The sequence below is a fragment of the Mesoplodon mirus genome, assembly GCF_964341445.2.
Source record: "Mesoplodon mirus genome assembly, chromosome: 12".
Classification (NCBI taxonomy): domain Eukaryota; kingdom Metazoa; phylum Chordata; class Mammalia; order Artiodactyla; family Ziphiidae; genus Mesoplodon; species Mesoplodon mirus.
In genome coordinates, this window is record NC_138988.1 from 51,732,088 (window position 1) to 51,746,080 (window position 13,993).

The 13,993-nt window shown below is 40.9% G+C and overlaps 1 protein-coding gene across 4 annotated transcripts in view; it reads left to right on the top strand.

The window, feature by feature from the left end:
- The first annotated feature begins 363 nt into the window (after positions 1 to 363).
- Positions 364 to 13,993, top strand: part of CLASP2 (cytoplasmic linker associated protein 2) — a 189,340-nt gene continuing 175,710 nt past the window's right edge. For all 4 annotated transcript variants that reach the window (XM_082637540.1, XM_082637539.1, XM_082637537.1 and 1 more), the window contains exon 1: positions 364 to 778. In XM_082637540.1, coding sequence (XP_082493666.1) covers positions 584 to 778 — 195 coding nt within the window. In that variant the 5' untranslated portion in view covers positions 364 to 583. The remainder of the gene's footprint in view (positions 779 to 13,993) is intronic.

Consider the following 13,993-nt stretch of genomic DNA (forward strand, 5'->3'; position numbering starts at 1 on the left):
ACAACCACCACCACAACAAAACAAACCCAAAATACCGGGAGTGGGGCTGGGAAAGTGGAATTCCAAGTACCAGAAACTTTCCCAAGCATTGGTTTCAAGTGGAGGAAAACCTGGAAGTGTTCTCGATTTTACAGGGCGAGGGCAGGCTGCTGAGATGGCGGGTTGCAGAGAACTGTCGGCTTCCCGGGGGTGCCAACACAGTCCGACCCCAATTCCCCGCAGACGTCCCACTGTCCACAACGGTTCCCGCCCCCGCCTCCACCTCCGCCTCCGCCCCCGCCTCCTCCGCGAAGCTAGAGTCCGGACAGGCGGGCGGGCACTCGCCCGCCGGCGTCGCGCTGACGTCACGCGCGCGCTGACGTCGCCGGCGGCCGCGGCCTCTGAAGCGGGTTGGGGCGCGGGGGGCGCCGAGTTTGACTAGTTTGGGGGCCGATCCGCGCCTGACGCTGCACCCGCCGCGCCCCGCGAGCCGCACCTCGGCCGGACCCAGCGCGTCCCTCCCGTTCCCGTGGGGCCCCGCGCTGGCGGCTGGGCGGCGCTCGGCGAAAGTTGGTCCCTCACGGGCGGGCGAGCGGTCGCGGCCATGGAGCCCCGCTGCATGGAGTACTTCAGCGCCCAGGTGCAGCAGAAGGACGTCGGCGGCCGCCTGCAGGTCGGCCAGGAGCTGCTGCTCTACCTCGGCGTCCCCGGCGCCATCCCAGACCTGGACGAGGACCTAGGCTGTCTGGGCAGGACGGTCGACGCTCTCACCGGCTGGGTGGGTTCGAGCAACTACCGGGTAAGCGGCGGCGGCGCGGCCTGGCCGGGCACGCCCTCCCCCGTCGGCCCTTTAATCACGGATGTGCGAGGCCGGCCGGGCGAGCCCCCGGGGGGGCGTCGGGCACCTCGGAACCGCCTCGTGAACTCGGGGTCCCCCGACGTGCCCCCACCCGAACTCGAGCCGGAGACCGACTTCCCACCACGACCAACTTTTTCCACAATTGTGAACAGTGACAAATTCAGCGATTCCGTGACACCGCACCGTGCGGAGTTCCTTGTCAATAGGATATAATGTTTCATCACGTATTTTTAAAAATCAGTGATCATTTACATGCCTAAAAGGTTCGAAGGCGTTTTACATTTGTACGTACCTATGTAAACACTACCCAGACCAAGACGTAGGACATGAGGATACAAATTTTAAGTTGAAAGATGTCAAGTTAATCCCTGTTCATGAGTGATTTTTATCCTACTTAATCGCCTGTTTCTTTTTTTCTTATATAGTTTGTGTGTGTGTGTGTATGTGTGTGTCTGGAAGGTTGTGCTTTTCGTGTCTAAGGCATCTTTAGAGCTTAATAGCGTGCCTGATTAAGTTTACTGTTAAATCTAATGAAAAGATGCTGACCTCATGGCATTATTTATTTGCTTTTCGTTATGGCCGACGGAAAGCAGTTGAATGCTGTCATTTTGTTTTGCCGCAGTTGAGGACTGACTCGGATTTGAAACCGTGCCGTAGCAGGTTAGCTGATGCTGACAAAAAATAAAAGGATGAGGTACAAGAAGGAATGAGTGTTTCTGAAGAGCCGGTAGTAGGCAGGTTGTAATGTAGCCAAGTTGGGAGACCAGGTAAATATTCTGTAATCAGCCTGAACTGTGGTTTTTGGCAGTAACTTTTCTTTCTAGTCTTCTGGTGGCAGTGTTGCTTTAAAATGTTGGCCCAAACGTCCTGTGGATGAAGTGATTCTTCTTAGTAATAGATACTTATAACCCAGCGAATAGGCTGTACTTTGAAAGCGTTATCATCATGGAGAAGAAAAGCAAACTCTAAAATTATTATGTAGATTTAATGGTGAAACTTATATGAGTTTTGGAAGGGTTTGACGTTTTACAAGAATAATAGACAGTTTGAGAATTAATCACTTCAGTGCTCCATTATATACTATCTCTTTATTATTTTTAAAAACTTTGGGAAAAGTTAATATTTAAGAATATGTCATTACTGTTTAGGGGATTAGTCTTATTTCTTTGGAAGAAACAAGCTAAATTTACACACTGTAAGAAGAGCATACACACTCAAGATAGTTGATTTTGTGTTACAGCCTAGGCTGCTGTAGAAAGTTGGCTCTTTGGTAATGCTTGCTATCCTTCCCAAGTGAAGGTTGATGTGTCACCTCTATGCTGGCTGTGGTTGAATTGGCTTTGGGCCATTTCACTCCTCAGATGTACCATCAGTGAATGGCAGTTAAGCAGTCCCATCTCTTGAAACATATTTTTGGCTTCTGTGATACCACAGTATCCTGTTTTTTCTTTTTTGTCTCTAAGCAGTGCTTCTAGTCAGTGTTATGTTTTTCTTTTAACTGATCCTTAAGAGTTAGAATCCTTCAGGGATCTGACTCAAGTTCTTATCTCTTTACTACACATTCTCTCCATGCTCCTCTGTAGATACTATAGCCTGAGACAATTTCAGAAATCCGAAGAGAGCTCCCACATCCTCACCTACATACTTCCTTGTAGCTGTGCCCATATAACTCTGTCTTCTCTGTTATAGTGAACAAATTATCTATCTTTCCCACTTCTACCAATCCCCCCACATGGGTATGAAGGCATGTGTATCCCATGCCCTCTTGCCTTCTCAAGGACATTAATTCATTAATTCTGATCTCTCCTTGAATCATTAGTTCTCTCCTTTCTACTGAATTCTGTAATATAAGAGCTTTTCTGACATTGTTAGGGAGAGGGCATTCTAATTAGTTTATTTGGGATTTATAAACTAAGTTACCAAGGTAGGTCATCATTTTTTACTCAAGATAAAATGCATATTTAAATCTTTTTTTTTTTTCTTTTTTTTTCGGTATGCGGGCCTCTCACTGTTGTGGCCTCTCCCGTTGTGGAGCACAGGCTCCGGACGCACAGGCTCAGTGGCCATGGCTCACGGGCCCAGCCGCTCCGCGGCATGTGGGATCTTCCTGGACCGGGGCACGAACCTGTGTCCCCTGCATCAGGAGGCGGACTCTCAACCACTGCGCCACCAGGGAAGCCCTATTTAAATCTTTGAAAAAAAGTGTATCATGGCAGTTTTTGAACATACATACAAATAGAAGTGTACTTAAATTTCAAGTTATGCTGGACAAAATATAGTTTTTCTTTGGATTTGATAGTACTTAAGAATTTGAGTTTCTTAATAACAGTGAATATGAGTGACTATACTTATATGCTGCGTATTATTCCAGATATTGAAGACCCACCTGTGAACAAGACTAGAAAGGCTTATTCATTCAGCTTCATCTGGATATTAATTGAGGACCTACCATGTGCAGACAATCTTCTGGGCACTTGGGATACAATAGTGAAAAAAAGACTGAAATAGTTGCTTAGATTCTCGTGGGGGCAAAGGAATAAACAAGATAAAATAACTAAAATCTGTAGTATGTTAGATGGTGGTAAATGCTTTGGAGAAAAGCAGTGAAGGGAATAGGAGTGTTGAGCAGGATGCAGATGTTGGAATTTTTTTTTTTTTTTTTTGCGGTACGCAGGCCTCTCACTGCTGTGGCCTCTCCCGTTGCGGAGCACAGGCTCCGGATGCACAGGCTCAGCGGCCATGGCTCAGGGGCCCAGCCGCTCCGCGGCATGTGGGATCCTCCCAGATTGGGGCACGAACCCGTGTCCCCTGCACCGGCAGGCGGATTCTCAACCACTGTGCCGCCATGGAGGCCCAGAATTTTAAATAGTTGGTCATTGAAGACCTCACTGAGAGAGCGATTTAAAGGAGGGAAGAGTGAGATCACTGCTGTCTTGGAGACAGATAGGTATAAAAATTGAATAGTTTCAAGTAACAAGTGTTTGTAAATCAACTGATGTGAAAGAATGAGGAGAAGATGAGACTATTTTGGAAGTAAAGGAAGTGAGGTGAAATTTGAGTACAGACAGGAAAGAAATACAGGAATGAAGAATGCCTTTAGGGAGAGGAAACTGCAAATGCAGAGAACCTAGTTCTGTGGAGGAACATAAAGAAGGCCAGCATGGCTAGAGTTTACAAGTGAGTGAGGTGTTCAGAAAGGTGAAGTTGAGGAGGCAGGTAGGAAGAGCTTTGTAGGATTTTATTCTAAATTGGCGGAGGTTTTTATGTAGAGGGTTGGCTGCTTTGTGGGCAGTGGACAGTAAAGCAGCAAAAGAAGAAGGAGAGCGATGGTGGCTAAGGCTTGTTTGGTAGCAGTGGCAGTACTGAGAAGTGGAAGATTCGGTATGTGACTTGGTGGTAAAGCCAATAGCACCTCCTCTTGCATTGAATATGAGCATTGAGAGAGAGCAGTTAGGGGTAGTTGCGTTGCTTGAGCACCAATAGAGGGTGGTGTTTACTGAAATGGGGAAGACTGAGAAAACAAGTTGGGTGAAGGAAGTAAAAAGTTAGGTTTGAGAAGGTCGTTTGACATCCAAGTTGAGATGTTAAATGGACGGTTGGGGTCTTCATCCCAGTGGAGAAATCATAATTGAAGATTAAAAATGTGGGAATAGGTATGTATATTATATAAAATATATATGCTCTGGTGTTTGACTTTGGTAAGGATAGTCCTGTGATTTCATGAGTTCCCAAATTTTAAAATGGTACTACAGCAATAAATTGTCCCTTATAAAATGCAGTTAAATATGATACCCACCATTTAAAAAGTCCTTAGTGAGTATCAGGCATTGTCTCAAGTGCTTTGTTTCCATTATCTCGTTTTAATCTTTAAGGTGGCCTTAGAAAGTCAGTACTATTTCCTCATTTTGTAGAAAAGAAGATAAAAGTATCTTGGCATAGGTCCTAGACCTGGTATATTGGTGGAGTACTTAAACCAAGGGAGATCAGGATTTTCCTTTCCTTTTCTGTACTTTGTAAACCTCTTCAATATCCTATCATTTGTCAGCTCTACTCTGACTTTTTTATTTTATCTACCTGCAACTATAACAAGTTGACCCTAAAAATGGAGAAAACAGTAAGTACCATTTATATTATAACTAGTGCTGGGCTAGTAATGTGCTAGGATTTCAAGTCTTGTAATCCAAAATCACAGCTCTTTTGCCATTTGAAGGATGATACTTTTCAATGTTAACATCACCTTGATTGTATATCTTATAAACCATCAATTTCTTACAATATACTATTTTTTAGTTTGAAGTATATCTTTATATGCATGTTGTCTCTTCCTTTTACCTGCCACGTAGGAAGAACATCCAGGTTGTTTTTAACTTTTTCCTGTTCGCATTGTCCTTTTGCATTGTCACCTTGTACGTGTGCATGAGAGTTTCTGTAGGGTGGTGATTCTGAACCCTGTCAGATCCAGTGCCTTCTTTTAATGCCCCCTTTACAATCCTGAAATAAAATTTATAGGTAATACTCAATACACATCATTTAAAAAAATCCCAATAATGACCTAACTGTACTATAAAGGAAAATTACACATAATTTATAATGAGATAAAATGTTTCAATATGTAAATGTGCCAGCCTGGCTACCCAAGAAGACATAATGCTAGTCAGATGGCTGCATCAGTACATATTGCTATAAATGCCGATTCAGACCACTACAGGTATGTGGTTGCTCGTTATTCAGACTTCACCAGCGGCATTACTGTTGGTGGTTGTGATATTCTGTGACTATAAATTCTGAACCTTATTTCTTTGACTATACCATCTTAAAGAGATTGACCACCCCATGTGACATCCAATTCATTTAAGTTTTAACTGTCCCGTTATCCCTCTTGTCTGAGTTTAAATATCCTAGTCAGTCAATCACACCCTTACATTCATTTTTAATTCTCTTCTCCCTCCTCACTTTTCCTTTGTGGTTCTCATTTGATAAAATGTAATCCTAGTTAATCGAACTCTGCCTACCCTGCACCTGCACCAGTGCAACTGAAGGTGGATGGAGAAAAACACAAAACCTCTAACTGATTTCACTTTAAATTCCTGACCTTCAAGTGGGTCCTCTTTGGAGCCTGGCAATCTTCCTATATTTTCTTGGTTCATTCATTCTTTCATCTGTTCCTCTCCCCTCAGACCTATCAGTAGTTCTGCTTCCATCATCATTTTCAGCTGATGGCCTTGCTTCCTACTTCACTGAGAAAACTGAAGGAACTAGAATTTATTAAGATTCCCACTACTGTATGTACCCACCTTCCAGCATTTATACCCATGGCAGGCTCTCAGTATTTGTAGAATCAGTGAAAGTGTGTGAAAGCACACTTGATTTATCTGCTGGCTGCATTCCTGGAAACCTCATATAGTAAAACTGTGTACACACACACAAAAGTGTTAGCTTCTGATAACTTCAAACGGGGCTTTTATGAAATGACTGGCAGCAGGGCTACCAAGTATGGCCATATACCTTGGGGCTGCAGAGCTGCAGGGAAGAATAATGTGTGTCTCCAATAATTGTTCTTGGTTATGTGTCTAGCAGTGGAAATATTGGGTTATACTTCCTGTCTTGTCCCCCTTGCCCCACCTAGAATTTATCAGTATCTTTAAGTTACTTATTTCCCTCCTTTTTTGAGGGAAATAGTTTTTTAATATATTTATATAAAAACCTGATATTTCTCTTCAGGTTTTCAAAATTTGTAAGCCATCGTGTTTTACTTATTTGATCTGTGCATACATGTTCACTTGCCAATTATTCTATCCCATTCTTTTACTCATTTTCTTAGATGCTGAGTTAATTTGTGTGGGGAAAAGAAGTCCTGTACACCTACAGTATTTCCTAATGAGAGAAGGAGCATTACAGAAGTATGCTTGTTATGAATAATACATGTCTTCTCTCTGTTGCACCTATGGTGGAAAAAATCTATGACTGTGAATTAAGCTTATGTCCTATCTAGATTTCAAGAACTCTTGTTGTCAGGCTTTCTGACTTTTACATGGAAAGTTCTTAGTTGTGATTTTTTTTTTTTTTTTTTTTTTTTTTTTGGCTGTACTGCGCGGCATTCAGGATCTTAGTTCTCCCACCAGGGATCAAACCTTCGCCCCCTGCAGTGGAAGCGTGGTGTCTTAACCACTGGACCGCCAAGGAAGTCCCAGTTGTGATTCTTAAATTGGGGGTAATTACTATCGCATGCAATTACTTAGTTCTATTGTTGGTTGACAACATTTCTGACTTAAATCATTTTGAAGATTAAACATATTGAATTAAAACTCTGTCGCCAAGATGACAACTTGCGTGTGAGTTTATTGATGTCAGATTACTCAAAGATGTTCAACCACTTGTAATTCAGAGGTAAAAAGGGAGTGAGAGAGAGAAAGAAAGAAAGAATAGGAAAATGACCCTAAGGGTTCTGGGACTTCTTGGGGTTAATAAAATTTCATAATTTTTTTTTTTGGCCATGCCATGCCATGCCACTTGCAGGATCTTAGTTCCCTGACTAGGGATTGAATCCAGGCCTTGGCAGTGAAAGTCCCAAGTCCTAATCACTGGACCACCAGGGAATTCCCCATACATTTTTAAAAATTTCAGTTTTGTGGCTTAAAAACACCATAAAATTTAAGCTTGGTTGTAGCCCAAAGTTTGCTTTTTGGGGTTTCTGTTTTTCCTCCTGTTAAAAGGTATGTCATTTGTGCTTTTATGTCTATATATATATATATACACATATACATACATATATATTTACACATACATACATATATATAAAATTTGGCTGCGCCACAAGGCTTACAGGATCTTAGTTCCCCAACCAGGGATCAAACCTGGGCCCTGGCACTGAAAGTGCCGAGTCCTAACCCCTGCACCACCAGGGAATTCCCATATATTATATATTTTAAATATTTTATTGTTGTATATTTTATATTATATAATATGTTTTATATTTTTGATTTTATATTTTATATATACATGTTAGAAAGTACATTATTTTTGTTTTTTTTTTAAAGGATCTGAATGGAGGCATTTGAGTTCCTAAGAAATTGGTGAGGAGCAAAATTGGAACACTGCTCTAGTTGTTTTTTCTTCTTTTTTCAGGGTTTTAGTATTCTACTGAAGGGATCCTTAGCCAAGATGCAGGCTAAGTTGAAAGATGTCTAAATGGAAATTCAAGAAAGTTATTTGTAGCTCCATGGTAAATCTTGATGTTTGCTGTGTCATATTCACTCACCAGATTCTTTAGGAATGTGTTGGCTATTATTGGGTCTTTATTTACTAGCCCATGCGAATTTTAGAACCAGCTAGTCAAGTTGCACCAAAAAATTGTGGCTTTTTATAGGGATTACATTGGATGTCATCTTTTGGGGGGAAGACTTGATATCTTTATAATATTGAATTTGTCATAAATTGCAAATATATTGTTTCATCAGTTAAGTCTTTATTAATGTCTCAAAGATATCAATAAGTGCTCTTTAAAAAATAGCATAACTTCAATACTATTATTATACATTAAAAGTTCCTTGATATAAAATATCTTGGGTTTAAATTTCCAGTTTTTAAAAATGTAGTACAGATTTTTAAATTAGGGCTTCCCTGGTGGTGCAGTGGTTGAGAGTCCGCCTGCCGATGCAGGGGACACGGGTTCGTGCCCCGGTCCGGGAAGATCCCACATGCCACAGAGCGGCTAGGCCCGTGAGCCATGGCCGCTGGGCCTGCACGTCCAGAGCCTGTGCTCCGCAACGGGAGAGGCCACAACAGTGAGAGGCCCACGTACCGCAAAAAAAAAAAAAATTTCTTAAATTAGTTGTTTTAAGAAAAATCAGGATCTGAATAAGGTTCACATGTTGTGATTCATTAATATATTTGTTTTCTATTGCTGCTGTAACAAGTTACCACACACTTGTATCTTAAAACAAAGTACATTTATTTTATTACATTTCTGGAGGTCAGAAGTCAGAAATGGGTTTTATTTGTATAAAATCAAGGTTTCAGCAGGATTGTATTCCTTCTGGAGACCTTAGAGAATTTTCCAGCTTCTAGAAACTGCCTACATTTCTTGGCCTATGGCCTTTTCTTCCATCTTCAAAGCCCTCAGTGTCTCATCCTCCCATCTTTCTTTCTGACCACTGCTTCTGTCATCACATCTCCTCTGACTCTGACTGACTCTCCACCCTGTCTCTTATAAGGACTCTTGGGCCCAGGATAATCCCAGGGTAATTTCCCCATCTTAAGATCCTTAACCACATCTTTAAAGTTTTTTTTACCATGTAGTTAATCTTTTCACAGGTCTGGGGATTAGGATGTGAACACATTTGGGAGGCCATTATTCTGCTTACCTCAGTTAACATGTTTATTTATTTATTTATTTAGGCTGGGTTGGGTCTTCGTTGCTGTGCATGGGCTTTCTCTAGTTGTGGCGAGCAGGAGCTACTCTTCGTTGCAGTGTGCAGGCTTCTCACTGTGGTGACTTCTCTTGTTGCGGAGCATGGGCTGTAGGCGCGCGGGCTTCAGTAGCTGTGGCATGTGGACTCAGTAGTTATAGCTCATGGGCTTAGTTGCTCTGTGGCACGTGGACTCTTCCTGGACCAGAGACAAACCTGTGTCCCCTGCATTGGCAGGTGGGTTCTTAACCACTGCACCACCATCGAAGTCCTAACATGTTTATTAAGTCTCTTAATCTGTTTCTCCCTCAGTGCCTTTTAAAAAAAATTCTTGGCTTTTGTTTGTGGTAGAGTTTCCCACAGTCTGGATTTTGCTGATTTCATTCCTATGATGTTTTCTCTGTATTTCCTATAAATTGGTAGTTGGATCTAAAGTTTGATCAGAATCAGTCTTTTTTTTTTTTTCTTTGGCAAGACTACTTCATAAGTAGTGCTCTTCTTCCACCAGCTGGCATGTAACATTAGGAAGGCACGTAAGTAAGGTCTTGTTCTGTGACGGTAGCAGCCATTAATGTTCAGTGTTTAGATCTCTTATTCATTAGGGTTTGCAAAATGATATTCTAATTATGTCATTCCTTCATTCATTAGCTGGAATACTTTTATAAAGAGAAACTTCCACTGTTTACTAGTATTTGGTTACCCAGTGGTATAGTTTATATATATACTGTAGTTTATAGTTCGTATGATTCTTTATTTACTAATTGTCAAAATAATGAGGTAAAAATAACTAGTATCCTCCAGTGTTGACCAGATAGTTTTTGTTATCATTATGAACTCTTGCATTTAACTATATCTAATGCATTTCAAGACAATACAGTTATTATCACCCCCCCTTTTTTTTTTAATGTTCAGGTTGGTTTCTTTGGTGTTTTTTGTTTGTTTGTTTTGTTTTGTTTTTGGCCACGCTGCATAGCATGTGGGATCTTAGTTCCCCAACCAGGGATCGAACTCGAACCCATGCCCCCTGTAGTGGAAGGGCAGGGTCTTAACCATTGGACTGCCAGAGAAGTCCCCAGTTATTATCCTTATTAATATCCAAGCTGTTCTATCACATGACCCTAATAATCTTTGATAGAGTCTTTGCTATCTGGTATAATGAGATCATATTTTCTGCTCCTGCCCTGCAATCAGCCACTTCTCCAAGAAGCTTTGGTTCCTTTTTGTGGGAAATGGTATGTGGAAACTACAGTGTGAGTGCTAATGGAACTTATTGTTACTCATCTGATCATTGTTCCAGAGTTTTTTCAATGCATAGCGTTAGGTTTAATTTAAAGAAAAATATATCATGAGTTCATACTGATATTCTAATTCACATTCAGAACTGCAGTTTTTACTATTATATATCTTCCATCTATATCTCCTTCTATCAACAGAATTTCTCAAAACATTGACAGTTTCTTTTTTGCAGAGTTTCGTTTTTGTCCTTAGGGTATATCCCACTGGAGAGATAATAGTCAAATTGCTGTATTTTAAAGTCACTTGGAATAGTCTTCTGTGTTGTTATGCTACTAATTGAATATACATTTAGGTTTACTTATTTTATTTGATTTTCAATGAAATTAGTTATTGCTACAAAGAAGGTATATTCAAAATAGTCTGGTTTCTTTCTCTGTTCCTTATAGCCTATTGCCAACCATAAAAATTTTTTTCTGATTATCTTTCCATTGTTGTTATATTTTATTTTTATTATTATTATTATTTTTTTTTGCGTTACGCGGGCCTCTCACTGTTGTGGCCTCTCCCATTGTGGAGCACAGGCTCCGGACGCGCAGGCTCAGCGGCCATGGCTCACGGGCCCAGCCGCTCCGCGGCATGTGGGATCCTCCCGGACCGGGGCACGAACCCGTGTCCCCCGCATCGGCAGGCGGACCCGCAACCACTGCGCCACCAGGGAAGCCCCGTTGTTATATTTTAAATAAACATTTATAACTAAATCTATTTGTAGCCCCCTTTTTAAAATATACACATGCATTTCTCCAACTTGCTTTTTTCACTTAATATATCTTGGAGAGCATTGCATAGCAGAAGTAGGGTAGCCCTCATTTTTATTTTTAAAGTGTCATAGTACTCTCTAGTGTGGATGTACCATAATTTTTTTCTTTTTCTTTTTTTTTTTTTTTTTGCTGTACGCGGGCCTCTCACTGTTGTGGCCTCTCCCGTTGCGGAGCACAGGCTCCGGACGCACAGGCTCAGCGGCCATGGCTCACGGGCCTAGCCGCTCCGTGGCATGTGGGATCTTCCCGGACCGGGGCACGAACCCGTGTCCCCTGCATCAGCAGGCGGACTCTCAACCACTGTGCCACCAGGGAAGCCCCAACCATAATTTTTTGAATCTGTCCCATACCACTGATGAATGTTTGGATAGTTTCCAGTCTCTTGCAATAATCTTTGTGTATCTTCTCGTGATTTTGCTGGTATATCTCTGGGGTAGATTCCTAAGTCAGATCTTACGAAGAGTTCATGTTTTTCCTGTTGATTTGAGATACTGCTTTTATCATCTATTAAATTTTGTGTATGAGTGTGTCTATTGGTGCACTTTCAGTTAATTTTTTAAATAGCTTTATTGATATAATTCACATATTGTACAGTTCACTCATTTGAAGTGTACAGCTCATTTTTTTTGTAGTATATTTGTAGGTATGAATGACAGCACAGTCGATTTTAGAACATTTTCATCACCTCAAAAAGAACCCTGATGGCATTTTTCACAGAACTAGAACAAAAAATTTCTCAATTTGTATGGAAACACAAAAGGCCCCTAATACCCAAAGCAATCTTGAGAAAGAACAGTGGAGCTGGAGGAATCAGGCTTCCGGACTTCAGACTGTAGTACAAAGCCACAGTAATCAAGACAGTATGGTACTGACACAAAAACAGAACTATAGATCGATGGAACAGGATAGAAAGCCCAGAGATAAACCCTCACACATATGGTCACCTTATCTTTGATAAAGGAGACAAGAATATACAATGGAGAAAAGACAGGCTCTTCAGTAAGTGGTGCTGGGAAAACTGGACAGCTACATGTAAAAGAATGAAATTAGAACACTTCCTAACACCATATACAGAAATAAACTCAAAATGGATTAAAGACCTAAATGTAAGGCCAGACTCTATAAAACTCTTAGAGGAAAATATAGGCAGAACACTCTATGACTTGCATCACAGCAGGATCCTTTTTGACCCACCTCCTAGAGAAATGGAAATAAAAACAAAAATAAACAAATTGGACCTAATGAAACTTAAAAGCTTTTGCACAGCAAAGGAGACCATAAACAATACAGAAAGACAATCCTCTGAATGGGAGAAAATATTTGCGAACGAAGCAACTGACAAAGGATTAATTTCCAAAATATACAAGCAGCTCATGCAGCTCAATATCAAAAAGCAAACAACCCAATCCAAAAATGGACAGAAGACCTAAATAGACATTTCTCCAAAGAAGATATACAGATTGCCAAAAAACACATGAAAAGATGCTCAACATCACTAATCATTAGAGAAATGCAAATCAAAACTACAATGAAGTATCACCTCACACCAGTCAGAGTGGCCATCATAAAAATTCTACAAACAAATGCTGGAGAGGATGAGGAGAAAAGGGAACCCTCTTGCACTGCTGTTGGGAAAGTAAATTGATACAGCCACTATGCAGAACACTATGGAGGTTCCTTAAAAAACTAAAAATAGAACTACCATACGACCCAGCAATCCCACTGTTGGGCATATACCCTGAGAAAACTGTAATTCAAAAAGACTCATGTACCACAATGTTCATTGCAGCTCTATTTACAATAGCCAGGACATGGAAGCAACCTAAGTGTCCATCAACAGATGAATGGATAAAGAAGATGTGGCACATATATACAATGGAATATTACTCAGCCATAAAAGGAAATGAAATTGAGTTATTTGTAGTGAGGTGGATGGACCTAGAGTCTGTCATACAGAGTGAAGTAAGTCAGAAAGAGAAAAACAAATAATGTATGCTAACACATGTATATGGAATCTAAAAAACAAACAAAAAAATGGTCATGAAGAACCTAGGGGCAAGACGGGAATAAAGACACAGACCTACTAGAGAATGGACTTGATATCGGGAGGGGGAAGGGTAAGATGTGACAGAGAGTGGCATGGACATATATACACTACCAAATGTAAAATAGATAGCTAATGGGAAGCAGCCGCATAGCACAGGGAGATCAGAGATTAGCTCGGTACTCTGTGACCACCTAGAGGGGTGGGATAGGGAGGGTGGGAGGGAGGGAGACACAAGAGGGAAGAGATATGGGGACATATGTATATGTAAAACTGATTCACTTTGTTATACAGCAGAAACTAACACACCATTGTAAAGCAGTTATACTCCAATAAAGATGTTAAAAAAAAAAAAGAACCTTGTACCTTTAGCTGTTACCTTCCTATTTCCCACATACGCTAGTCCTAAGTACCACTAATCTACTTTCTATCTATGGATTTGCTTATTCTGGACATTCTTATAAATTGAATCACAGAACATGTAGCCATTTGTGTCTGGCTTTTTCACTTATCATAATGTTTTAAGGTTTATCCATGTTGTAGCATGTGTCAGTCATTACTATTTATAGCCCAATCATATTTTATTGAATGCATATACCACATTTTGTTTATTCATTCATCAGTTGATGGACATTTGGGCTTTTCCACC